The 25,395-nt window shown below is 60.1% G+C and overlaps 1 protein-coding gene across 3 annotated transcripts in view; it reads left to right on the top strand.

Moving 5' to 3' along the window:
• Positions 1-25,395, top strand: part of Cpt1a (carnitine palmitoyltransferase 1A) — a 51,059-nt gene that overhangs the window by 15,705 nt on the left and 9,959 nt on the right. For all 3 annotated transcript variants that reach the window (XM_078045438.1, XM_078045440.1, XM_078045439.1), the window contains exons 3-14: positions 381-520; positions 4,753-4,924; positions 6,320-6,421; positions 8,428-8,565; positions 10,065-10,142; positions 11,312-11,419; positions 12,576-12,663; positions 16,342-16,537; positions 17,577-17,765; positions 18,353-18,458; positions 22,697-22,813; positions 24,196-24,360. In XM_078045438.1, coding sequence (XP_077901564.1) covers positions 381-520; positions 4,753-4,924; positions 6,320-6,421; positions 8,428-8,565; positions 10,065-10,142; positions 11,312-11,419; positions 12,576-12,663; positions 16,342-16,537; positions 17,577-17,765; positions 18,353-18,458; positions 22,697-22,813; positions 24,196-24,360 — 1,599 coding nt within the window. The remainder of the gene's footprint in view (positions 1-380; positions 521-4,752; positions 4,925-6,319; positions 6,422-8,427; positions 8,566-10,064; positions 10,143-11,311; positions 11,420-12,575; positions 12,664-16,341; positions 16,538-17,576; positions 17,766-18,352; positions 18,459-22,696; positions 22,814-24,195; positions 24,361-25,395) is intronic.

Below are 25,395 nucleotides of genomic sequence, written 5' to 3' on the forward strand. Positions count from 1 at the left end.
GGGCTCCTGGAACACTCGGGAGCAGTGCCGGGTGCTTTTGCAGCAGGGGCTCGGGCATCCTGGGCAGTAGCAGGTTGGGGTAGGACCTCACGGTGGCCCAGGGATGTCCCTCACCGGCCGTGAGCCAGACTGGGAGGAACCTGGCATCTGTATGGTGAGCTAGCGCCTGGGGCGATGGGTGTCCTGGGTCCCTCTTGGGGACTGTGACAGGGAAGGTTCTGGCTGGGAAGTTGAGGAAGACTGGACGCGGGGGGAGCAGCTGTGACTGACGGGCTAGCGCTAGGGCGCCCGGTTGCCCACGTCCTCCCGAGTGCCCGGCGCCCGGGGTGCAGTGGTGGTGGCCCTGGAGGGCGTGGCTCACGGCTGGCCTGTCTGTCTAGAACGGCATCATCACCGGCGTGTTCCCCGCAAGCCCCTCCAGTTGGCTCATTGTGGTGGTGGGCGTGATGTCCTCCACGTACCTCCAAGTGGACCCCTCCCTGGGGATGATCGCAAGAATCAACCGGACCCTGGACACCACGTGAGTAACCCTGCCCCATCTCCAGCCGTCCAGAAGGCTGCTTCCCTACTGTCCACGTTCCTTGTCCCTTCGGATGCAGTGACCGTCACTGCTCCGCGGGAGGGAAGCGTGAGCCGTTGCTTGCAGGTTGGCTTCTCCCACTTCCTGGGCTGGAGTGGAGGTTCCCCTGGGGTTTGGGCCCTTGTGGCCTTTCCCCTGCAGACCAGGGTGGGAAGAGTGGTGGGGACCGGTCCCTGCTGGAGGTGTCTGTCTGCCTGAGGCCCCTCAGTGGCCGCGCACATGGCCCACAGTGTCCTCACAGGGAGTTTCTGCCCAGGGCTGGTTCCAGCGTGGCCACGTCTGCAGGTGTGTGGTCAGCGCAGCCCAGGTTCGGGGTTCCTGCACTGACTGCCATGGGGCACTTGGGGCACCTCGGCCCTTAGCTCCCTCTGGAGTGGCTTAGCGCCCCCCGGGAAGCCCCCGCCAGGCCTAGACTTGGGAGTCAGATTTTTCTAGGCGCTTGGAAACAGGCTCTGCTCCACCAAGAAATAAGACCCAGGCTGGTGTGTGAGTCAGTAATTTTCTTGAAAAAGTCCCTCGGTCCCCAGGGTCTCCTGCGGCCACATTCCACACACATCTCTTCTTCCTTCTGTGGTGCTGGGGCCGGAACCCAGGGCCTCACATGTGGGTGCTGGGGCCGGAACCCAGGGCCTCACACATGCTGGGCAAGTGCTGACCCCTGAGCCGCAGCCCAGCCCTTGCACGCTTTTCTCAGCCACCTGTGGTGTCTGTTGTGTGCCCAGTTCCCAACAGGATCCTGACCCCACATGGGGTCTTCAGGTCAGACCCTGTGCTCCAGTGACCTCTCATTCGGGTCCCCTGCTACCGACAAGGAAATACTCAGAGCTGCAGGGTCCCCTCCGGGGTCAGGGAGAGAGGTGGTACGTGGGGTCCCTGGGATCCAGACCCAGCTCTGCCTAGTTCTGAATCTTCGGTGTCCCTCAGAGCCCTTCCCCTCCCACCAGAACCTTCCAAGAGACAAACCACAATACAACCAGCTGCCTCGGTGACGTCCACCTGCTCAGATGCAGAACACCTGGGCTCTGGCCCCTGGTGGCCTGCTGCCTGGCGCCCGGGCACCTGAACGCACGTCTCTGTTCTCTGGTTTGAAAGCCCTGCGGTGTCAGGAAGGGTCCCTGGCTGTCCCCCACCAGGAGTTCCATTCGGCTTCTGCTTGTTTTTATGGAGGAGCACTTAGGCCCGTGACCAGAGGAGTCATGACCCAGGTCCTCCTGGGGCCCGGGCCTCCTCTTTGGGCCAGCAGCACGTGTGGAAGTGCAGTGCCCGTGGCGGCTGGGAGGTGGGCCACGCTGAAGCGAAGCTCTGGGTCTCCTCCATGGTCTCCCTGCTCCTGGCCCTTGTCCCCTCAGAAAGGGGTAAGAAATAACCTGGCCAGTGTGGCCAGGGCTGGGGCTCAGCCCGCAGGGCCCCGGCTGCACCCCAGGTGGCCGCAGGTGGACAGTCTCAGCAAACCACTGACTGGGTCGTGCTGACAGTGTGCAGTACGCGATGAGGTGCGTCAGCCTGGCCCTGTGGGTGCTCCCAGGACACTGAGTGCTGCCCGGCTCTTGGGCTCTGCTTTTTGAGGGCTCCGTACGGGAGTCCGCTGCAGCCTGCTCCCTAAGCGGACACTTGGAGTGAGCAGGAGCTGGCTCATGCCTTCAACAGATAAACCTTCCCAGCCATTTGGGTGGACACACGCCTGGCCTGGGCCCCGGCCAGCTTCCTTGTCTGCCAGGGGCCTGGGAAGCCGTGGCAGGGACTGCTGCTGTCTTGTCATCTCAGGAGCACGTGGCAGATCTTGCCTGTGGCCACCTGCCTCCTGTCTTCCTCCAGCCAGGGGCCGTGGCCCTGGGACAGCTCACACAGCTCACGGCTCATGCCAGTCAACGAGCTGGCGGGAGCTTGGCCCGCCTCCCTCCATGCTGCCTGGGGTCAGACACTCAGTGTGCCCTCGCGTGGGCGGACTCTCCACCTGGGCTCGGTGTAGGATCCGCCAGCTCTTTACAGGCTTCCGTAATCTGGCTGTTATAAGATTTGTTTCTTGGCCCTATTTTGGCAAACTGGGTCATCCCTGGTCCAGATTTAGAAAGGCCAGGCTGAGGGTCAGCATCTTCCAGCCCCAGGTGCTGTCCTGGAACGTCCTGGGGAGCTCCAGTGACCAGGCTGCTGCTTTTTCTTTCTTGGCCGCGCTGGGGGCGAACCCAGGGCCTCATTCCTGCTAGGTGGGCGCCCTTCCCTGAGCTGCACACCCTGCCCCGGGCTGCCACTTCCCAAGTGCGGGCCTTTGAACCGTGTGGGTGTCATCTCTGTGGCTCCTCGTCCTCGGCAGCCTGACAGGGAGCGTGTTCCTCAAAGGAAAGCCCTTGCCACCCAGGTACCTCTGTGTATGTAGACAGAATTCTGAGCATATTACTGAGTGCAGCGGTGCACGCCTGTGATCCCAGTGACCCTGGAGGCTGAGGCAGGAGGACTGCAAGTTTGAGGCCAACCTCAGCAGCTTAGTGGGACTGCATCTCAAAAAGTAAAAAATGGCTGGGGATGTGGCTCAATGGTTAAGCACCCCCATGTTCAATCCCCAGTATTAAAAAAATATACTGAATATGTCATTTATTTATTTATGCTAAAATACTCTTTGTTTTTTGTGAATTGAACCTCTAATATAGTAACGTAGTACCTAGAAATCTAAGATATAAATAATCTTAAATATAGCTTCTTAAATCCCTAAATCTAGGTTTGCTTATACATCAGATTATCAGAAAAGATTGTGTCGTTTTCAAGTAAAGACTATAGTTGAACACTAGATTTGACAGTTTATAAAAAAATACAAATTTTTAAGCAGATTTGTATTTCACCTTGAAGATAATTTGTTTCTGGGTCATTGTTGAATACATTGTTAAACTGATGGCTTCAAACATTGGATATGTTCAGGTTGTGTAGATTGTTTGTCATTTGAAACACCTTTTTCCAATACCTTGCAGTTTCTAAGCAACTAACACTAAAAACCACAAAGTAGCTGTATTTCATCTATATTTTTTCTTGCAGTATCTGCGGTTTTGTTTTTAACTCTCCCGAGTCTCTCAGTCGCACTATTTGGCCATTTTGTGAGTGGCCAATCTCCTCGACTTCGGTCCCCGTGAGGGTGGGCACCATCTCGTGTTTCAGGCCCCACTTTTACCATGAAGCACAACCTTTTCTGAAACATTTTGGATTTTCTGCATAGTATTTGAACGATCATCGTATGTGATCCAGTCATTTTTTAGGCATGATAAATATTCTATCTAGACCAAAACAAGCTCTTTTGATACTAAATAGTTCAGGTAGAACTTGTTTTTTTCTAATTTTTTGTTTATATGTGACAGCGGAATGCATTACAATTCTCATTGCACACATAGAGCACAATTTTTCGTTTCTCTGGTTGTATACTGAGTACATGGACACCAATCCGTGTCTTCATACATGTACTTTGGATAATGATGCCCATCACATTCCACCATCATTGCTGACCCCCTGCCCCCTCGCTGCCCCCCCACCCCTCTGCCCTGTCTAGAGTCCGTCTGTCCTCCCCTGCTCCCCTCCCTCCCCCACTGTGAATCAGCCTCCTTGTGTCAGAGAACACATTCGGCACAGGTGGTTGGTGTGACAGATGATTTTGTGTGAGCAACATCCAAAGGTCCCTTGGAGTGGGAAAAAATGACCAGGAGCAGAAGAAAAAGGCTGGGAATCCCAGTGCGCACCTCGGCTCGCCCGCCCCACTGTGTGGTTTACCCCTGGGGGGCTCCTGCCCCCGGGGACTGCCCTGGGAGGCCCCCTGCACCCAGGTGGCCCAGATCAGCCTGGGTTTGTTTGCATCCCACCCAGGCTCATGTGCGGGTCATTGTCTTAAGGGACGGCGTCTCCCTGGGGTGCCCGGGCGGGTCTTGGACTCCTGGGCTCCCGGTAGCTGGGGTGCAGGGCCATGCGGGAGGTCCTGGCCTGGAGCTGGTTCATTTTGGGGGAGAGGGATGGACTTTGAGTCTTGGAGGGGATCCTGAGCTGTCTTCCCTGTTCTCCCGAGGAGCGGCTCTGGTCCAGGCGGGCGGCCTTCTCCCGTTTCTGTCCCTGGAAAGAGCAGCTTTGCCCCGTGGCTCACCCCGTCTCGCCGCCCCTCCCCCACCCCACACTTTGGCGTCCTGTGTGGTTTGTCCCCCCAGCAACTGCATGACCAGCCAGACGAAGAAAGTGGTCAGCGGCGTCCTCTTCAGTACGGGCCTCTGGGTGGCCCTCATCGTCACCATGCGCTACTCCCTGAAGGTGCTGCTCTCCTACCACGGCTGGATGTTCGCGGAGCACGGCAAGATGAGCCGAGCCACCAAGATCTGGATGGTGAGAGCACGTGGCCTCAGGGGACCTCACGGGCGCCCCCGGCACATGGCATGCCACGGCCTGACCCCTAGTTGCCCCTCCCTGCAGGCGGGGGCAGTCCTCTCACTGCTGACCCGAGCTCCGCCTGCTCCGTGGGGACTTGCTCAGGTTGGGTTCAGGCCCCCGCCCGGGTCACGCCATGCCGTCGGGCACTCGGGGTTTCCTTAGCTGGCCCCTGCTGCCCTGGCCGGGACCCCGCGGTCTCTACAGGTCACAGCTGGGCTCTGCCTGGGCCTCTGTGCAGCTGCAGCCCTTCCACTGCTGCATGAGCTCAGTTGTCTGAAGATCACCCGTCCCCAGTGGGACTCCTCTTAGGACTTCTCAGCCCTCCTCTTTGGGGTTCGGCCCCTGTAGGCCACCACAGGCCCCTGAGTGTCCCCGGGTGTGCCTGTCCTCTTGTTGCTGGGTCCGTGGGCACCAGGCTCTTCGAGCCCAACCTGGGTCTTTGGAGCTGGGCGCTTCGTACAGAAACAGAACTTGGTGGACCCTCGCTGTCTGCAGCGTCCTGAACGGTTTTCTTGAACCTGGTCACAGGGAGAGTCTCTCCAAGTCCCTGGTCCCCTGGAGCTGTCCTTGGTCTCCACGACGTGGAATCAGTGTGTGGGCGCTGCTCGCCCATCTGCCCCGCAGTGGGCACCCACCATGTGGCGGCCCCAGCCGTGGGCTGGGCCTGCTGCTCGGGCCTCCAGGGGGTCACCCCCCTGGGCTCCACTTTCCCCAGGACCTCGGCTTTGTTCTCTGGCTGCACATTCTCTGATTGCTAGGGAAGTGGACACCTAGACAGGAGGGGGACGGTGGCCCACGCAGAGTGGCCCGATGATGTCTCCTCGAGGGGCTGGTCAACGTCCCCTGCTGTGGCACCTGTGGCTGATTGACAGACATCCCCAGGTGGCACTTGGCCCCGTGGTGCCTCAGCACTGGGGCCGCCCTGCCCTAGGAGCACCTTTGTTCCTGTCGGCATGAGGTGACCTCCAGCAGGTCCAGGCCGTTCACCAGGCCCACGGGGAGGGCGCGTTGTTTTCCTCCAGCTGAGGGACAAGGGGACTGCATCGTCCCCCCGGGTTGGCTCCAGGGCCAGGCCAGGGCTGACCTCAGCCCCTGTTCCCGGAGCCTGAGCTGCCCCACACCCAGGGCTGCAGGGGAGAGTGGCGCAGTGTGTGTGGCAGCCCTCCGGTCCCGCTGGTGTGTCTGGGTTTCTGTGTGTGTTTGCCACGGCCAGCGAGGGAGGGGCAGAGGGTGGCCTGGATCAAAAGCACCCCCTGCAGGCCCTCGTGAACTGCTGGCCATGTCCACGTCGGGAAGTGGCCTTGGGTCTTCCCCGGAGCCACGTCTTTAAAATGTCACCTTTTCCTTCAGAGCATGGTCAAGATCTTCTCTGGCCGGAAGCCCATGCTGTACAGCTTCCAGACGTCCCTGCCTCGCCTGCCTGTCCCAGCTGTGGAGGACACCATCAGCAGGGTGGGTGTGGCCGGCGGTCCTGGGTTCCGGGTGCATCTGGTTCTGCGTCAGGTGGCGTTGCCTGCTCTGATTGGCTCGCAGCACTGTGCCCTGTGGGCGTTGGCATCGGTTCCGCTGTGAGGCTGTGTCTGGAGATGTTTCAGGAAGGTTCCACGTTTCATAGAGAAACTACGGGGGGGGGGGTCTTCAGCAGCTTCCCTGAGATACAATTTACTTACTTAAAAAAACGTTTTTAGCTGTAGATGGACACCATGCCTTTATTTATTTATTTATTTAGTGGGGTGCTGAGGATGGAACCCAGTGCCTCACACGTGCCAGGCGAGCGCTCTGCCCCTGCGCCCTGCCACGGCCCGAGACACAGCGTGCATCACGTACAGCTTCCCCACGCAGTTCCGAGGTTTTGGAGTCTCACTTAACTCTCTCAAACGTAGCCTGTGTGTGTTGCACGTGTGTGTGTGTGTGTGTGTGTGTGCGCGCGCGCGCATGCACGCACTTGTGAGACACGAGTCTCTGTCTTCTCCTCCTGGAGTGTGGCTTCGGTGACGTTGGCTGTGTTCACCTGTCTGTAGGCAAACTCTCCCAGACAACCCTAAACCGTTGAGCAATGGCTCCCGCTGCCCTCCCCCAGCCCTAGTGACCTCTGTCCCACTTTTTGCTTCTGCCTCTGCTATTCAGGACATTGCACATAAATGCCGTCTCACAGGGTGTGACTTCCTAGGCCTGGCTCAGCCCACTGAGATGTGACTTTCTGTGTCCTGGAGAGAGAGCCCAGGGCCCTGTACACACTAGGCAAGCGCTGCCCCTGAGCCGTCCCCAGCCCTGCCCAGCGACCTCAGGTCCATTCATGCATGGCCGGTGGGTGCATGTTCCTTCTTTGGCTCAGAGCGTTCCTAGGTGTGGTGGATGGCAGCTCACCTTCCGTGGACGGTCATCTGAGCGGTTGCCGCCACTCGGCTGTGGCGCATGATTGTGCCAAGTGTCCATGGACAGCCTTTTGTTTTCCGGTTGCTGCTGGCCTGAGGTTATGTCCAGGAGAGGAGGAGTGTCCTCTGCTGATGGAGGGTAGTTCTACATAGACGGCCCCACGGCTTAAACCCTCACCAGCATCTGTGAGGGCTCCGTTGTTTCTTAAGCTGGAAACTTCTGGAATCAGGGTTTGGAAATAGTCCCTATTTTCGGCAGGTCCCTTCCCATCTGTGCTCTCCTGAGTTCTCCCCTGTGTGGGGGCTGAGGCCGCCCCACCACGGTGCCCTCTGGTGGAGGGGCCCAGGGCTCTCAGGCCGAGCCCCCGCCCTGCGTGGCTCAGGCTCTGCCACACGGTTGCTGTCTCACTAAAGCACTTGGAGGAAGCCTCCAGACGGGAGCAGCCGGCCCTTTTCAGAGGCTGGGCCCTGCGTTTCAAGGCTGTTCTGGCCCCAGTGGGGTAGTCGGAAGTGAGCTGCTCACGGAGGTGCAGGGGGGAGTGCTCGAGTGCCCTGCTCCCCGTGCCCCTCCGTCCAGCGTCTGCTCTGTTAGAGCAGTGCCTGTCGGGTGTCTGTGCCCTGAGACCCTGACCCTGGAGCCTGGCCTGGGCCTGTCACGGTGGAGACAGCGCCGTCCTGTCACCTGCCTGGCCTCCCCCATCTCACGGGCACCACCCCAGGTCATCATAGCGTAGGTGGAAACAGACCTTTGATGACAGGCCAACCCATGGACAAGGGACTCTCCTGAGATCTCTGTTCACCAAGCGGTGACCTTGATGCTGTAGAAGTGACCCTGGTGGACTGGCGGGGATACAGGATTTGGGGCACTTTTTAAGCTACTGAAGGATGAGAGGGTTTAAGTGTTTAGTTGTCATTAGCCCCAGGTCCTTCACCGCCGGAGCAGTTAACCTTGGGGGCTGGCTGGGATCAACCCGGGGAAGGTTTCCCAGTCCTTTGAACACAGTGTGACTTCTATAGGCACAGGCGGGGGCGCCAGGCCTAGATGCCCGAGTGTAACTGGCCGATGCTTCCTTCTCTAACCAGTATCTGGAATCCGTGAGGCCTCTCATGAAGGACGGGGACTTCCAGCGCATGACAGCACTTGCCCAAGATTTTGCTGTCAACCTTGGACCAAAATTACAGTGGTACTTGAAGTTGAAATCCTGGTGGGCCACAAATTATGTAAGTATCTACATAATGTTTCTTTTTCTTTTTTTCTTTTTTGGTACCAAGGATTGAACCCAGGGGTACTTAACCACTGAGCCATCTCTCCAGCCCTTATTTATATTTTATCTGGAGATAGGATCTCACTGAGTTGCTCAGGGCCTTGCTAAGTTGCTGAGGCTGTCCTTGAACCTTTCAGAGCCACTGGGATAATAGGCGTGTGCCACTGTACCCAGCTCCCAGCCCTTTTTATTTTAAGACAGGGTCTAATTTGCTTAGCGTCTCATTAAGTTGCTGAGGTTGGCCTCAACCTTGCGATCCTCCTGCCTCAGCCTCCTGAGTTGCTGGGTTTACAGGTGTGTGCCACTTAACATTAACTTGATGAAATTTTTCCATATGAAAATACAGATTTAGGGGCCAGGGATGACAGAGTTGAAGTCACAGTGTAGACTAGCCGGGCTCACCCCGGAGGACCTGTGTGCAGAGGTGGTGACGGTTTGGCCTGAGAGCGGGTGTGTGGAGGAGGGACATTTACACCTGTGGTCTGTGCTGCGGAGCTGTTCCTCCTACAGCATTGGGGCGCGCTGCCCGGCCACCTGCTCCTCCCCTCCGGTGTAGTTCCTTTGCCCCTGGAGCTTCTGGCAGCCCTCCGGTCGGGGCTGGGATGCGGCTGGGTCCCGCCCAGCTCTCGTCCATGGGCGTCTGCGCCAGGACCCGCTGAGCTTCCTCGTAGGCGGGGAGGCCAGGGGAGACGTTTGGGGATGGAGCAGGGGGCACAGTCCAGGCTTTGAGGACCACTCATGTGCAAGAGGAGGTGTCAGAAGTGACCCAGGTGGAGCAGGGGATGGTGCCAGTCGGGCGATGTGGCTGGGCGGGCCACTGTCAGGTGGGACAGTGTCTGTGGGTGCTGAGGAAGCGCTCCTTGGGTGACATCGGGTCGTTAATTTTGGAGAACAAGATAACGCACAGGCCTCTGGTCCAGGGCCCTGGATCAGAACCAGGGAGGGAACCCAGACTGCGCCACGCCCCAGCACTTTCCGTTCTGAGACCGGGTCTCGCTCAGTTGCTGGGGGCCTTGCTAAGCTGCCAGGCTGGCCTTGAATCCTCCTGCCTCCGCCTCCCAACCTGCCGGGCTGCGGGCGTGAGCTCTGCACTTGGCGAGACGCGGGCTCTCCTGGGGATACCCGGGGAGGGGGAAGCCATCTGCAGGGCACTTTGGGGTCTTATCTCCGGTGCTGGGCGGGGTGCAGCGTCTCTGCCTGGACAGTGCTGGCTACTCAGAGCAGGTCAGCAGGCCGCTGTCACTTGTGTTTTCACGTCTGAGAAATGGAGGTGACCCACCTCCTGGCTGGGCCTCAACTTGAGACAGTGCGGTTCCCACTGTCCTGCCGTCTCTTGGTTTAGGGGCTCCATGCTCTGGATGGCCCCGGGAGACACTGGAGTCTGCCAGCGAGCACTATGGGCGTCCAGAGCCGTGGCTCCCGCTCAGCCTCTGGCTGTCCCTGTTTTATTGCCAGGTGAGCGACTGGTGGGAGGAGTACATTTACCTGCGAGGACGGGGACCACTGATGGTGAACAGCAACTACTACGCCATGGTGAGTCGGCCAGCCGGCTGCCGTCCACGCGGTTGTGGGGTAGCACGCGTCCTGCACAGGTGACCTCGTCAGGGCTCTGCTGGGTGCTGCTGAGTGAGCTCAGGGGCTGCACCCCTGCTCCTGTTTCCCCCGCCCAAGGCTTCACGCCCTGGGGACGCCAGGCCTGCTTTCCACACCCAGGACCACGTGAGCGGCTGTTTGTGTGGGAGGTTGCTCAAGGTGCTGCAGAGAAGTCTGGATTGCAAATACAGGCTTCCCGCGAGCAGGACTTCCATGCCCTGTACCAGTGCCGCTGTTGTGTAACTCGGCTCGATGACATCTGCCTCACTGCCCTCTGGGCTCATGTCCCTGCCTGCACCTGGGCTCAGCCCGTGGCTTGGCTGAGAGCTTGCACCAGGTGCTGACCTGGGCCCTCTTCTGAGCGAAGGCAGCTGCTGAGGAGCCGGGGCGTGCTTTCCTGCCGCAGCCTTTGCCTGTGGACGTGCGGATGACTGTGCGGGGCCCCTTGGTTTGGCTCCAGGCCTCTGTTCAGTGACCGACTGCAAGTTCCTCCTCCTTCCCTTTCTATTCTTCGCTTCCTCTATTTCCTCCCTCTCTTCCTTATCGCTGTCTCTATCATTTGCTTTTTCTTTTCATTTGTTTCTTTGGAAAAGTTTCCTTTCTCTCCTTTTCCTGACTGAGGAGAAGTGGTGCCGGCGGAGCCTCGTGCTGTCTCCCCACTCGTCTCCCCACTCGTCTCCCCACGGGGGCTTCCTGCAGGGCCAGGCCGCGCTCCGCTGGTCCTCCGCCCTTCCTTCGGTGGAGAAGCGAGGTGGAGAAGCGAGTCCGGCCCGCAGGCGAGCTGGCCACGCCCTAGACATGATCCTTCCAACCTCAGGTTCCTTCTGTTCCGGGAAACTTCCGATGGTCTGGCTGCTCCTGGCTGAGTCAACTTGGCTCTGCTTTTCTTCCTGTGCATTCCACGAGGACATAGGAACAAAATAATGCGCCCAGGGGCGCTCAGGGCCTTGTGTGCTTTCAGAGCATGAGCAAAACAGAACCGGCTGGAGCCGGCGGTGCCACCGTGAGGCACAGGTGGAGCAGAAGCGGTTGAGCCCTTGGAGGCCGAGGTGGAGCTGTCTGTGTCCACCTCCCGTGACCCTCTCTTTGCCGTCGCCCCCCCCCCTCAGGAGATGGTGTACATCACCCCGACTCACATCCAGGCCGCGAGAGCGGGCAACGCCATCCACGCCATCCTGCTGTACCGCCGCAAGGTGGACCGGGAGGAGATCAAGCCGGTGAGTGGACAGACTGCCTCGGGAAGGTCCCCTGGCAGGGCTGGGGCTGGGTTCAGGCAGGGTGCCTCCCTGGCGTGTGTGAGGCACTGGGTTTGGCCCTCAGCACCACTAAAAAGGAAGGAATGAACGAGTAAGTGGTGTTACGTCCATCCACGACTAAAAAGGAAGAAAGGCGCCTTGGCCGAGCACCGTAGCACTCATCTGTGAAACCACAGCTCAGGAGGCCCAGGCAGGATGACCACAAGGTCCCGGTCAGCCTGGGCAACTTGGTGAGACCCTGTCTCAAATGTCACAAAGGGCCAGGGCTGGGCACTGTAGTGTGCCACTGTGAGCCCAGCGGCTTGGGAGACTGACATAGGAGGATGACGAGTTCAAGGCCAGCCTCAGCAGCTCAGTGAGGCCCTAAGCAACTTGGCAAGACTCTGTCTCCAAACAAAATATGGAAGACAATCTGGGGCCGCGGCTCGGCGGCAAAGCACCTCTGGCTCCATCCCAGTATAGACAATAGCAGTGAACACACGAAACAAGGGTCCGGCATGTTAGGATGTCTTAGGGGCAGGGTCTGGTGAGCTCCTTGCACCCCTGCACCATCACCACGGTCGGGAAGAGTCTGCACGTCACCGGGAGATCCCTCCGCTCCTTCCCGACCTTCCCTCCCGGCGACCTGACCTGCTCTCTGTCCTTCCGATTCGGTATCATCACCAGGGCTCTGTGCAGAGGGAGCGGAGGTCTGCGCTCCTTTTATCTGGTTTTTCCACCCTCATGGGGTCAATATCTGAGGGCTTCTCTCTTGGGCGCCCTGAGTGGCTCCATCTCCCGTCCCTGAGTGCTGCGTTTTGCCTGTTGGCTTCTGAGGGGACTGACACTGCGCGAGCTACTCGGAGAAGCCGTGTTCTCCCTGGACGTCCTTTGGCTCCAGTGTCAGAGTGGACGGACGGGTTTGGATGTGTTATTGTGAAGTGGCCGCGGGAGGTTGTGCCCCGGCCCGTGCAGGATGCCCCCGGCGACCCCCGCCCCGGGGACAATGGGAAGACGCTGGGTGAACCCAGGGCTGGGCCTAGAACACGGCCCTGGTCACCTGTGTGGTCTCGGCAGGCTCCTTTAAAACCTCCTGTGGCATTTTTGCTTGTTTGTTTGAAAAACGCTTTTGTTGCAGATCCGCCTCCTGGGCTCCACGGTCCCCCTGTGCTCCGCGCAGTGGGAGCGCTTGTTCAACACTGCCCGGATCCCCGGGGAGGAGACAGGTGAGTGGGCCTGCCAGCGCCCTTTGGGAACCAAAGTCGCCACCCCTGGCTTGGATTAGGAGAGGGCCAGGAGGAGGGCCGGGGCCCCACTGAGTGGCAGGGCCTTTCCGAGAGTCGGGCCTCCCCGTCTGTGAGGCGGGCAGTGGGCTGCTCCCAGGTTCTGGTCTCTGGCGAGGGCCGTCTCCTCAAGCGCCATTTCTGGGTCTTCCTCGGGCTTCCTCGGGCTTCCTCGGGCCCCGCTGCGGGTGTGTGCGGGGCTTGTTGCTGTGTGGATTGTGCTGCCCGGGAGCTGCACCGCGGGATGGGCGTCCACCACCAACTGCTGGGTAGCGCGGAATCTACTGTCCCCAACGGGACACCTTGATGGTGACAGGGAGGGTCAGCCGGCTGGCAGCGCTCACACTGTGCTGTGTGGGAGACCCCATTCCCCGGCCGTGCGGGTGGGGAGGTGCAGGTGGGGGGACATGGGTACCTGAGGAGCAGGCCTGTGAGACCCCAGCAGGCTGTCGTCCTGCCTGAGCCTCACAGCAGCCCGTGCGTGTGCGAGCTCTGAATGCCCGGCCGCCCAGGGCTGGTGTGCCCTGGTGCCACGGGGCCTCAGTTTCCCTGTACAAAGCTGAGCCACTCAAGCACTCCCCGGGGCGGTGTGCAATCTCCAGGAGGAGGGGACGTGCATGGCTTTTGTGCCAAGGGACAGAGCTGGTGGGTTTGGGTATCAGCGGGGGTCTGGGACGGCCCTCTCCATACCCAGGCACGACCGTTGCAGCTTACCTTAGGCCCCTTCATTCTGGGTTTTTTCCCCTTCGGTAACTTTTTAGGTGTAGAATGGAATTTTCACCAAAATTTAGAAAGAAGACAAAGCACTGTTGTCACCGTGCCAGAGTCACTGTTGACTTTTTGGGGGGTTTTGGTGCTGGGGAGCTAACCCAGGGCCTCCCCCGTGCCGGGTGGGTGCTCTGCCCCGAGCTGCCTCCCAGCCCCTCATCGTTGACAGTTGGGGAACTTTGTCAGGACCCAGGACATGGCAGGTTCCTGGCGCTCTCTCCTGCCTGCAGACTGCTGCGAGGTCTGGGCCTTCCTCGGGGAGTGGCTTGCCCAGCCCCCAGGGAGGGTCCCTGGGAATGGACCTGCTGGGCGGCGCCGGGCCTCTCCAGTCTCATTGGCGTTGACAGGTTGCCCTCCGAGTGGTTTAGCCCACGTCCGCGCAGGCTCAGATCCTCTGGTCCTCTCCTGCCGACACCAGGCTCCCAGGGAGAGCCGCTGGCCCTGCTGACTGTTCGCCTCCTCCACCGAGCTTTGTGCGCGTGGCGGGGGCACTAGGGATCGAACCCAGGGGCATCTACCACTGAGCTACCCCATCCTCCAGAGCCTTTTATTTATTGTGAGGCGGGGTCTTGCTAAGAGGTTGGCCTTGATCCTCCTTCCTCACCTCCAAGTCTCGGGGATCACAGGCATGCACCACCCTACCCGGCCCTTGGTCATTTTTATTCCTGTGTCTCATGCACTTTAAAAAGAAAAAAAAAAAGAATGGCAGGAGCCGGGGTTGTGGCTCAGGGGTAGCGAGGCCCTGGGTTCGATCCTCAGCACCACATAAGAATAAATAAATAAATAAAATGAAGATATGGTGCCCAACTACACCTAAAAAATGGATATTAAAAAAGGACGGGTGGCATGTCTCACTCTTCGTGCCGAGTGGGGGTCTTGGCATAACGTGCAGCCACTTGGGGCAGCGATGCACCGTCCCTGTCCCCAGTCACCTCTTCTTCCTAGAGCACTAGGTCTCTGTCTTTAATCGTGAGTACGTTAGTATTAAAACTTGGGTGACACTGGTTCACGGGTCCCTGCTCTGGGACTCCTGTCTCTGGGGCCCTTTCCTCCTTCTCCACAGGCATCTGTCTTTGCTCTGTTTATCTGTGGCTCTCCAGGTGCCTGGATTCGGCTCCCACGTGTGGTGTGAGCTGTGGCTCCGACCCTGCTCTCCTCGTGGCTGGCCGCGTCAGGCCTCACGTGGGGAGGGCAGTGCCCACGGTGGTGCTGCCTCGGGCCTGTGTGCAGCTGACTCTGGGCCCCGTTCAGTCTTTCCTCCTTCCTTCCCTAGCGGTCTTGTCCAGACGTCAGCCTGCCGCTCCCCGCGGCTGTCTTGTTGGAATGGCCTTGGAAGGTGGAACGGGGTGGTGGAGAGTCGCCCCTGCCCCGTCTGCCCACCTGCCACGGTCCTGGTTTCCTCCTCTGTTTGTCTGGGTCTTTTTTTAAAAATGGTTTCGTAAATTCTTATGCTTTCTCCTGTGGGGTTTGCGTGTCTTTGGCTGGAGTTGCTCCTGGGTTCCTTGTTCTTCTTTGGGGGGCACAGGATTGAACCAGGGGTACTTAACCACTGAGCCACATCCCCAGGCTCCTTTTTTTTTTAGTAGGTATGAGAGACAGGGTCTCCCTGAGTTGCTTAGGGCCCTGCTAAGTTGCTGAGGCTGGCTCGGAACTCACCATCCTCCTGCCTCAGCCTCCCGAGCTGCTGGGATTCCAGGCTGCCCCATTGTGCCCGGCAAGGTTCCTCGTTCTGTTCCTCTTGAGTATATTTTTGAACTGTTGCTCCTGCCTGCTGTGTTCTGGGGCTGCCATTACAGATACCACAGAGGTGGCGGCTGAAACTACTCAGATCTCCTCAGCCGGCTGGAGCCAGGATCCTGTGCCGCAGGCCGGTTCCTCCCAAGGCCTCTCCAGGGCTGGCAGATGGCGGCCTCTCCCTGTGCCCTCACGGTCCCTGTGTGTCTGTGTCCCATCTCCTCATCTTACAGGGACCCATTCCCATTGGCTTGGGGTCACTGTGGTAGCCTCGTTGTTCCTTCATCACCTCTTGAAAGCAGCTGTCTCCCGGGCCGTTCAGTCTGGGGCAGCCCAGGGGGTGAGTGTGGGGTCCTGGACGGACCTCCTGCCTGGCAGGAGCCTTGCTCCTTTGGACAGCGGCAGGCGGTTGGCTTGGGCTTCCTCGTGGCCGACCGTAGCTGCAGACGGCAGGGTGTCCGTCCCCTCCCAGACCTTTCCTTCTCTTGGTGTTTCGCTGCCCTGTGGGTCTCGGGTGGACCTGGACAGCTGCGGCGCTGCGTGTCCTGTCTCTGCTGCGAGGTATCTGCTCCCTGTAGCTGGTGGAGACCCTTCGGCCAGTTCAGGGGGCTTCTCTGTCCCTGGTGCCAGAAACCCCTTCAGAACGTGCCCGTGGGGTGGGTGCTGGGGCTGTGTCCAGGCTCTGGAGTCCCTTCTTGGGGGGCCTGGCCGTGTCTCAGGCGAGGTTGGCCACCTCTCCTGGCACTTGCCCTGTTGTTGGTGGTGGGTTCACCCTGTCCTCCCCACCAGTCCCTGTGGCCCCTCAGCTGTGACCATGCGTCCCCCTGAGCGGGCCCTGAGTGGGCTTAAGGCCCAGCCACACAAGGACGAAGTCCACGGCTTTGGGGACGCGTCACTGCGTTCCTGGATGAGGAAGCTGAGCCTGGGGAGGCCGGGCAGTTTGCCTAGAGCCACACCCCAGCGGGGTGCCAGGCTCTGGGTGTCCCTGCACAAGGCTTGCAGAAGCCACCACCTGGGCTCCGTCACCTGGGAGGAGCCGTGTGACCAGGCACCGCTGGCGGGGTCGGGTGGCGCAGCTGCTGCCCTGACCCGTATTCCGGTCCCCCCCGCGCCCCCCAGACACCATCCAGCACGTCAAGGACAGCAGGCACATCGTGGTGTACCACCGCGGCCGCTACTTCAAGGTGTGGCTCTACCACAGCGGGAGGCTGCTGACGCCCCGGGAGCTGGAGCAGCAGATGCAGAGGGTCCTGGACGACCCGTCAGAGCCGCAGCCCGGGGAGGCCAAGCTGGCCGCGCTCACCGCGGCCGACAGGTGTGTGGCCCTCGCGCTGCCCCGTGCTCTTCCTCACCCGGGTCTGCTCCGTGGGTGCGGTGGTGGCACCTTAGTGGGACCGAGCCGCAGTGGCTCTGCCTTGCTCCATGGTGGCAGGCTCCACTCCTAGCTGGTGGCTACGGGCAGCTGGACTCTGTAGGGTCTTCTGCTTCCAGAACTTACTTAGGATGCTTCCCGGGGAGGGTGGGTGGGGCCGGCAGCCTGGGCGTGTGTGTGTCCCTGCTGGACGCGAGGCTTGGGTCAGCCTGCACCGGGCCTGTTCCGTGGACATTCAGTGCGTCAGCATCACGTGCCAGGCTCGTGCCCTGCCCTAGAGGCCACCCAGGGGGACAGTGAGCTGTCGGGTTTCTGTTGTCACGACTAAAAGGCTCAGGGGTCACTCCAGTTGAACTGGGCTGACCGGGCTGCACAAAATAACCAACAAGAGACACAAATACCTTTTTCTTTGGGGTCGCTGTGACGGCTCCTCTGACCTTAAGGGTCTGCAGGAAGAGGGAGCGAGAGCAGGCGCTGACCCCTTTTATTGAGGAGAAGCTATTCAAATGAGGCAAGGGGTCAGGTTTCAGGGGCTGAGTATCTTCAAAATGTCCACTGTCAGCAGGTGGACTGACACCTGGGTAGGCCACACCCAAGGGCACAGTAAGAGGAGGGGACACACACAAGGCACTTCCATGGAAGATTCTGTCCTAAACAGGGCAAGGGGTTATGAAGGAACAGGTGGGCATAGCTTCACCCACGGGGCTGTAGCAAGACACACCCGTGCACCAGACATCGACCCTCGAACCCAAGAAGGGTGGGGAAAGCTCTGCACATTTCTGTGACTGAGCGCCTCAGCACCCAGCCGGGGAGTGTGACTCAGTCACGTGCAAGGTTGGTGTCCCACAGTGAGCCCCTTCCAGCACACGGGGCAGCGCTGCGGGGGCAGCCAGGAAGGTCCTGGACAGGCGTCTGATGCAAGGGCCGTCACCAAGCTGCTGCAGGCACGGCCGTCCCCAACCCTATTTAATTGTCACCGCAGAGTGCCCTGGGCCAAGTGTCGCCAGGACTATTTTGGACGTGGGAAAAACAAGCAGTCTCTGGACGCTGTGGAGAAAGCCGCGTTCTTCGTGACCTTGGATGATACGGAGCAGGGGTACAGGCAGGAGGACCCGGAGGCGTCCCTGGACAGCTACGCCAAGTCCCTCCTGCACGGCAAGTGCTTCGACAGGTACCGTCCTTTCCTCCCAGATCGGCGCTCCCTGTGTCTGGGCACCCCCTCCCCGGGGTCCACTTTGGAGCAGTGTGGCTCGGTCTCCTGCCCTGCACCTCAAGGAGCTCACAGCCCGAGCCTGGCAGGTCCAGACCCCCTCACCAGGCCCCAGGCCTTCCTGGGGGTGCTGGTGAGGGATAGTGGTTGCCCATTCCCTGGCCAGGAGCAGAAGGGGTGGACAGCACAGGGTGGGGGCGGACCTGGGAGTCAGCTTCAGCCTGACCTGTGGGTTGCAGGACCTTTGCAGGCTGCTGCCCTCTGAGTCCTCCACTCCTTCTCTGTGAAGTGAGGGCCACCACTGGCTGAGGGGACCCCCGTCCCCCCGCTGGCCTGCTCTCGTCTCCAGGACACATGTGCTCACGTATCCTCAGCCTGGTGCGGGGAGCCACGGGTGCCTTGGTCCTGCTGGTGCCTTATCCTTGCTCCCCTGGAGCTGTCTGAGGGGTGGGGACAGAGCCGCTGGCTGTCCAGAGGGAAGCAGCTTGCAGGTCCGGGTCACCGCTGTCAGGTGGACATGCAGTCCATGGTCACGTGTGGTCCCACAGGTGGTTTGACAAGTCCATCACGTTTATCGTCTTCAAGAATGGCAAGATGGGCATCAACGCGGAGCACTCCTGGGCGGATGCACCCATCGTGGGCCACCTGTGGGAGGTGAGTGCTGGCAGCTGTCACACAGACAGGCGCAGGTGACCAGGCCGCCTGGGAGAACCCCGGGCCATGAGCTTGGTCCCTGGGTCTGCTCCTGCAGCAGGAGCCCGGAGTCAGTAGATGCCTCTCCCTGTGGGGACAAGCAGTGGCCCTGGGCCACCGGGCAGCAACCCGGTCCGGACTGCAGCTAGGCTTGCTCTGGAATGGTGACCTCTCCTAGTTTTAGGCAAAACAGAAGCCAGCGTACTAAATTTTGGTTTATAAAAAGGTGGTTTTGCCCAGCACAGTGGCGCACACCTGTATCTCAGGCACTCAGGAGGCTGAGGCAGGAGGATCTCAAGTTCAAAGTCAGCCTCAGCAAAATAAAAATAAATGGGGCTGGGGATGTGGCTCAGTGGTTAAGTGCCCCTGGGCCCCCCACCCCCACCCCACAAAGGCAGCTTGCATATTATTGAAAAGTATCATTTTCATTCTTAAAATCACCAAACCCCTGTCATCCTTTCCCTGAGCCCAGCATTTAAACACAGTGTGGGCCGGGGTGCAGCTCAGTGCAGCTCAGCGCCTGTGCTCAGCTGCTCAAGGCCCTGGGCTCCATCCCTAGCCCTGAAAAAGAAAATTGTAAATACACAGGGCTTAAAAACTGGTTGCTCTCCGACTGTTCGAGCTGCTCCGTGTTTGGCATGAAGTATCCAGACGGGGTGGGGGTGTTGCCTTAACTCACCGCCAGGCTCTGGCTCAGAGAAGCGCTGCACTCCGGGCCCCGCCGCGGTAGCTTTGCACCGAGGGGACAGTGCTCACCTGTTGTCATGAGTTGGGGTGACGTCCACAGCAGGCAGCCCCTTGGAGGTCCACGTGGACAGAGAGGCCGTCTTTCTGCATCCCGTATCCCCTGCTCCTGTTGTGAACCACGTGGAGTTAAGGGACCGTGCAGGCCCAGCCGTGGGGGGTCTCAGCTGGCGGCCCGGAGGCCAGCTCCTGGTCTACCCGCACGTGTGTGAACCGCAGACCGCGTGGCAGACTTGCCAGGGCACCCGCACGCGGGTGAGCGTCCTTTACCCAGAGTGCTTGAGAGCGCAAGCGTTTCAGGGTCAGTTTTCTGGGATTTGGAATGTTTGCGTAGACCTTTCGGGTGGAGCGTCCCTGACCTGAAAGGAGGAGATCCGAGATGCTCTGGAATCCGGGACTTGCTGACCGCCCACAGGATGCCAGTCTCCCGCCCTAGAGGCTGGTGGGTCGGCTTCTCAGGGAGGCTGCACCGGTGCCCGCCCTTCTGCCCTCCCGTCTGTGAAGAGGCTTCGGGCCCCAGTGCTTTTTCCACTTGGTGCCTGTCAGTTTCCTCGTGTGGAGCTCACAGCCCTGGAACCGTGCTTGGTCCCACCCTCCTGAGGGCAGGGGTCTTCCCTCGGGCCTCAGCCCACCCCTCCCCCGGAGGACCTCACCGTTGGCTAATCTGGACCACCTGTCCTGCTTCCCTTCGCCTCTCAGCTGACCTCTGGGTGGGTGCAGGACCCCGGCAGCCGCCCCACGGGTGGTTTTCAGCATGGGAGAAGCAAGGCGTTCCAGCTTCTCCGCAGCGTGTGACCCCAGGACCCTGGCCCCTGAGGAAAAGCAGTCGGGGCTCTTCCCACCAGGCCCCTGCAGAGGCCCACTGAAGCCCAGGGCCTGTCAGCTGCAAATGCAGCTGGCGCCCCTGGCCACGGCAGCGGAGGCCCACCCCAAGTCCATGCACAGCGCTCACGGTGCGGCCTGCTGGGTCCTGCTCCGGGGGCCCTCAGAGGACCCTGAGCGCAGGAGCTGCTGTTGAGCAGGGAAGCTGCACCCCAGGCAGTCTGGCTCATCGGGCACGGTCATCAAGGAGGGATCCTGCAGGAGGTTTGTGAGGTCAGGGTGATTTTTCTAGGCATTCTGAATACGGTCAGGATGAAGGGGTCCAGTCTCGGACAGGCCGATTAGACGTGGTGTTCAGCTGTTACTGTCCGGCTGACAGAAGGGCCAGGGGCCGGGGCTCTCAGTGTGAAGGCCTGCTGCTGCATTCAGGTGAGGCTGACCCAAGCCCGCAGTGGCCATCAGCAGCAGTTCTGGTGGAGGTAGCTCCTGTCTGCTCCTGGTGCATTTCTTGTGGTGAGGTGTGTGGGAGGTGTGGGGAGCTCAGGTGCAGCCCGGCTTGGGCTAAGCAGCCTGCCTCTGGGCTTCTCAGGGCTGCAGGAGCCCCAGCCTGCGTACAGGTGGCTCCCTCCCTTCCCTTCCCAGCACCTCACCTGGCGGACCACCTACTCTAGAAGGCAAGTTCCCTGAGCACAGAATTCTCTTCAGAATAATTCACTATTATTGTTAGATTCCAGGCTTGGACCCAGGGTGCTTAACCAGAGAGCCACACCCCAACCCCTTTTTTGTTGGGATCTCACTTTAGGACCTCTGTAAGTTGCTGAGGCTGGCCTTGAACTTGTGATCCTCCTGCCTCAGCCTCCAGGCTTCTGGGATTACAGGCGCATCCACTGTACCTGGCACTTTTTGTTATTTATTTTATATTTTATGGTCACAGTACCTTTATTTATTTTTATGTGGCGCTGAGGATCAGAACTCAGTGCCTCACACATGCTGGGCAAGTGCCCCATCACTGAGCCCCAGCCCCAGCCCTCTTTGGGTTACTTTTAAATTTATATATAACACATAACCATAAACCCACCCTTTTTAAGTTTACAGGTCAGTGGTTTCTGGAATATTCACCAAGTATTGAATTCTAGACATTGTTACCCTCCCCCAAAGCCTCCGCACCCCTCTCCCCAGCCCCCAGTAACCCTGATTGCCCTGTTGGGGGATGTGCCCATTCTGGACATTCAGTGTCCAGCCTTCCCTTAGTGTGATGTTGTCCAGGTCACCCAGGTCACGGCATGTACTGGGGAGCTGTTCCTCTTGGTGGCTGCGTAGAACTCCGCGGTGCCGCCGGGGCGCCTCTGTGCCCCGTGGGAGGGCGTGTGTCTGTGCACGGGGGCTCTTGCGGGCAGTGCTGCTGGGAGCACCCTCATCTCTGAGCCTGGGCCCGGGAGTGCAGCTGTGGGTCATGTGCTGCGCCGCGGTCCTCGGGGACGGGTGGACGTTGCTGCCATGCCGGCCGTGTGGTGCCCAGTGTGCCCTGAGGAGCTGCCGCCTGGAGTTGTCCTGACACTCTGCCTGGGTCTGGTGGCGGCTCAGAGGAGCTGGACACAGAGAACGCACTCACTTCCCAGGCCCAGTTTCCTGCTGTGCGCACGTGGGTGTGGCGGTCACCACAGCAGGTGGACAAAAGTGGTTGAGGGGAGGACGATGACTGCAGAGGCCCTACATGGAGCCTGGACTAGCAAGAGGCTCTGTGGCTTGGGGTTTGCTCTGCTGTGACCTGTGTGACCTTGACCAGCTGTGGACCCCCAGCCCCTTCCTGGCCTCCAGACGAGGGAGGGGCCGCACCTCTCTGAGCCCTGGGCATGCACTGACTCAAAAGTGCGCGGCGAGTGCCCATCTCAATGCTTGCTCTCAGAGGGAAGGGGTGTGTTCCCCTCGGAAGCCATGCAGTTGGTGGGACCTGCAGCCAGTGACCCCCGAGGTGGTCAAGGCACGTGGGTCTCCCTGCTTCCTGGTGTCGGCTCCTGAACCTCGCATCTCAGGTGACAGTATGTGCTCGTGAGTTGGCGGAGGCTGGAGCCCTCAGGAGGCTTCAGGTGGCCGGCCACAGCAGAGACAGGGCAGGACCAGGGGCTGGGCTTCTGGGAGGTGAGGGACTGGAGGCCAAGTTGGTCACCAGCAAAATCCCAGAAGGACAGGGCTCGGGAGCTCCTGGGCAGAGGCCACGAAGAGACGCTAGGGGGAGCGCCTAGGGAGGGCACAGAGCCCGCACCTGTCCTGGGCCCTGCCCTGCGCCATGTTCCTGACGGCCCAAGTCACAGGCTTGAGAGTGAGCCGACCGCAGGGGTGGGTGTCGCCTGAGGCTGGGACCTGCGCTGCAGACCAGTGAGACCCAGGACCATGGGGACCCCGTTCATAGCCAGTCAGAGGCACGGGCACAACCTGGAGCTTGCAGCTGGCACCCAAGGGGATGGATCCTCAGCAGTGGTGCCGGGACTGGACCGAGTGAGGACACCCGGCTGGTGGTCACTGCAGAAGGCACTGTGTGGCCCAGGGTCGGGGCCCGGGAGCTGAGTGCTGAGCGGGATGGGGAGGGGCTGAGGCTGGGTCTCCACCCTCCAACGCCTGCTTCCTCCTCACAGTACGTCATGGCCACCGACTGCTTCCAGCTGGGGTACACGGAGGACGGTCACTGCAAAGGGGACCCCAACCCCAGCATCCCCTGCCCCACCAGGCTGCAGTGGGACATCCCGGAAGCGGTAAGTCAGGGTATCGCTGCCGCGGCCTGGCTGGGAGGTGGGCGACGCAGGCCCTGGGTGCTCCTGACTCCGGGGAGCTGAGCAGGGCCCGGGGCTGCCCCGGGAGGTGTCTCTTCATTTGAAGCTTTCCGGAGAAATTCCAGCTCCGACTTCACTGGGTGTCTGTAAGCTGTCGGCAACAAAGAAGGAAAACCCAACCAAACCCAGAGTTGACCTATCCTAAATGGGAAAGAGTTTTAGGGTGGAAAGCGCCGTCCGGACTCTCTCCTGGTCCAGGCAGGAACCAGGGCCCAGAAGCACTTGGCCACCGTGGCGGCGTGAGGTCGTGCACAGGTGTGGCCTCTGGCAGCCCCTGGGCCGGGAGCTGATCAGGCCACTTTTCATTCATTGCAAAAAACATTTTTAAATAGTCTTTGTTTTTTAATAATTACTTTTAAGTTATAGGTGACACAATGTCTTTTTTTTTTTACTTTATGAGGTGCTAAGGATCAAACCCAGTGCCTCATGCATGCTAGACACGTGCTCTACCTCTGAGCCTCAGCCCCAGCCCTATCTTTATATTTTTAGAGCTGTTTTAGGGTCACAGCAAAATCAAGAGGAAGAGACGGGTTCCCGCGCCTCCTCCCACAGCCCCGCGCCTCCCTCCACCAGCACCTGGCAGAGCCAGGCGCCCTGCAGTCTTTGACCCGCGTGGACACATGTCCATCCCTGGAGCCCGCCATTCACCCTGAGGGTCCCCCCGTGACCCCAGGGTCCCTTGGTGTCACATCAGGGTCACTCAGTGACACACTGGGTCCCTCTCGCTGTCACACCAGGGTGACTCTTGCTATTGCGCCTGCCCTGTACCCACTATCTGAGCCCCACCTGGTTAGGGTGACTGCCTGGCCATCCCCTGGCCCCCGGGGATGCTGGGCCATCCCTCTCCCAGCCCCAGCAGCTCCAGTCCTTTCCGGGGGCCTTGTGGTTGGGTCGTGCTGCTGGCAGCCCTTCCACCTGGTGGCTTTTGCTGTGGCACAGCCCTTGAGCCTCCTGCTCCTGTTCCCCTGTGTGACAGTGATGTTCCCTTGCACGGCCGTTCACTTATGTCCTGGGTGGCTCCATTGCCACCACACGCCAACATTGGGCTGTGTAACACAAAGCCTGGACCGAGGTGCCCGATGGGGTCTCGCTGGGCTCCCGGAGCCCAGGCCTACCTGTGTGCCCAGACCCCACCCGGCTGGAGTCCCCACTGCTCCTGGGTTGCTGCCCTGTAGGGGCTTCTGGGTCATTTATCCAGAGAAGCTGCTGGAAAATGGTCCCAACCCCTGGCCTGGCGGAGGCTCCTGGGACCTGGTGTGCGCCTCTGCGTCCCGCTGAGGCAGTGGATTCTCCCCTCCCTGCAGTGTCAGGAGGTGATCGAGACGTCCCTGAACAGCGCGAATCTTCTGGCAAATGATGTGGACATCTACTCCTTCCCGTTCGACGCCTTTGGTAAAGGGATGATCAAGAAATGCCGGACGAGCCCCGACGCCTTCATCCAGCTGGCCCTGCAGCTGGCGCACTACAAGGTAGGCCAGGCCGCGCTGTGCCCGGCACCCGGGCTCCTTCACCAAGGCGGGAAGCTGCCGCCGGCACCAGAGGTACAGCCTCCTGGGCTGGTGTGACCACGGCGCCCGGAGCATGTCCACTGGGCACTGGGGGTGAGTTCAGCAGACCCCCTTGGCAGACGCGGGTCCTGTGTGGAACGGGCGCTAGGGAGAGGAGCAGAGGGGAGCCTGTCACTCCACGAGGACAGAGCTGACAGGCCCTGGAAGCACTGGGTGCACTCCTGCCCCTCTGCCTCTGACAGCCCCTTCCCTAGCAGGGACCCAGCGGCCACTGGAGCGCTGTGGCCGGGCCCCGCGTGCACATTCTGGCTTCGCGTGGCAGGTGCAGCCTGTGCCGGGACAGAGTGGACTCGCTGCCTTTGGAGGGAGGGTGGCCTCCAGAATGGGCCCTTGAGGTCGCTGTGGAGCAGTGGAAGTCACTGTGGCTTCGGCTCAGGTGTGCCCTGCTGTAACTGAACCCTTTATGGTAAAATGTGAGTGTGTCACGTTGACAGTGTGTGGTGTCCCTATGGGGACAGCTGACTTTTGAGTTGGCTCTGTGCCCTCCACTGGCCTAAGAGCATCATAGGCCCCTGGAGTTTCCCACTGGTCGCCCCTTCGCACAGGTGAGAAAACGAGGTGCAGAGAGGTCGGGGACATGTCACTGTGACACTGTGTGGCAGGGGAGAGCCAGCAGTGGCTCGCATATCCAGGCCTAGAAGCTCGACTTCTGCAGCTAAAGTGAAGGAGATGACTGCGTGCCGGAGAGTAGACGAGGCATCCCCAGAGGTGACCAGCTGTGACAGGGCCACAGCTGACGTAGCCGATGCTCACCTCTCTGGTTAAAGCCGATCGCGCTCCTGAAGCGTAGGCTGGGCGCGGCTTAGCAGCAAAGCAGTGGGCACAGGGCCCTGGCTGCAGCCTCATGCTGCTCAGGATAAAGCAGCCACGGAGCTTGATTTTCCAAATGACATCTCGGGTGCAGAGGACACTTCACAAGCATACAGGGCCTCTCGA

Source organism: Ictidomys tridecemlineatus, chromosome 4 (genome assembly GCF_052094955.1).
Source record: "Ictidomys tridecemlineatus isolate mIctTri1 chromosome 4, mIctTri1.hap1, whole genome shotgun sequence".
NCBI classification, from domain to species: Eukaryota; Metazoa; Chordata; class Mammalia; order Rodentia; family Sciuridae; genus Ictidomys; species Ictidomys tridecemlineatus.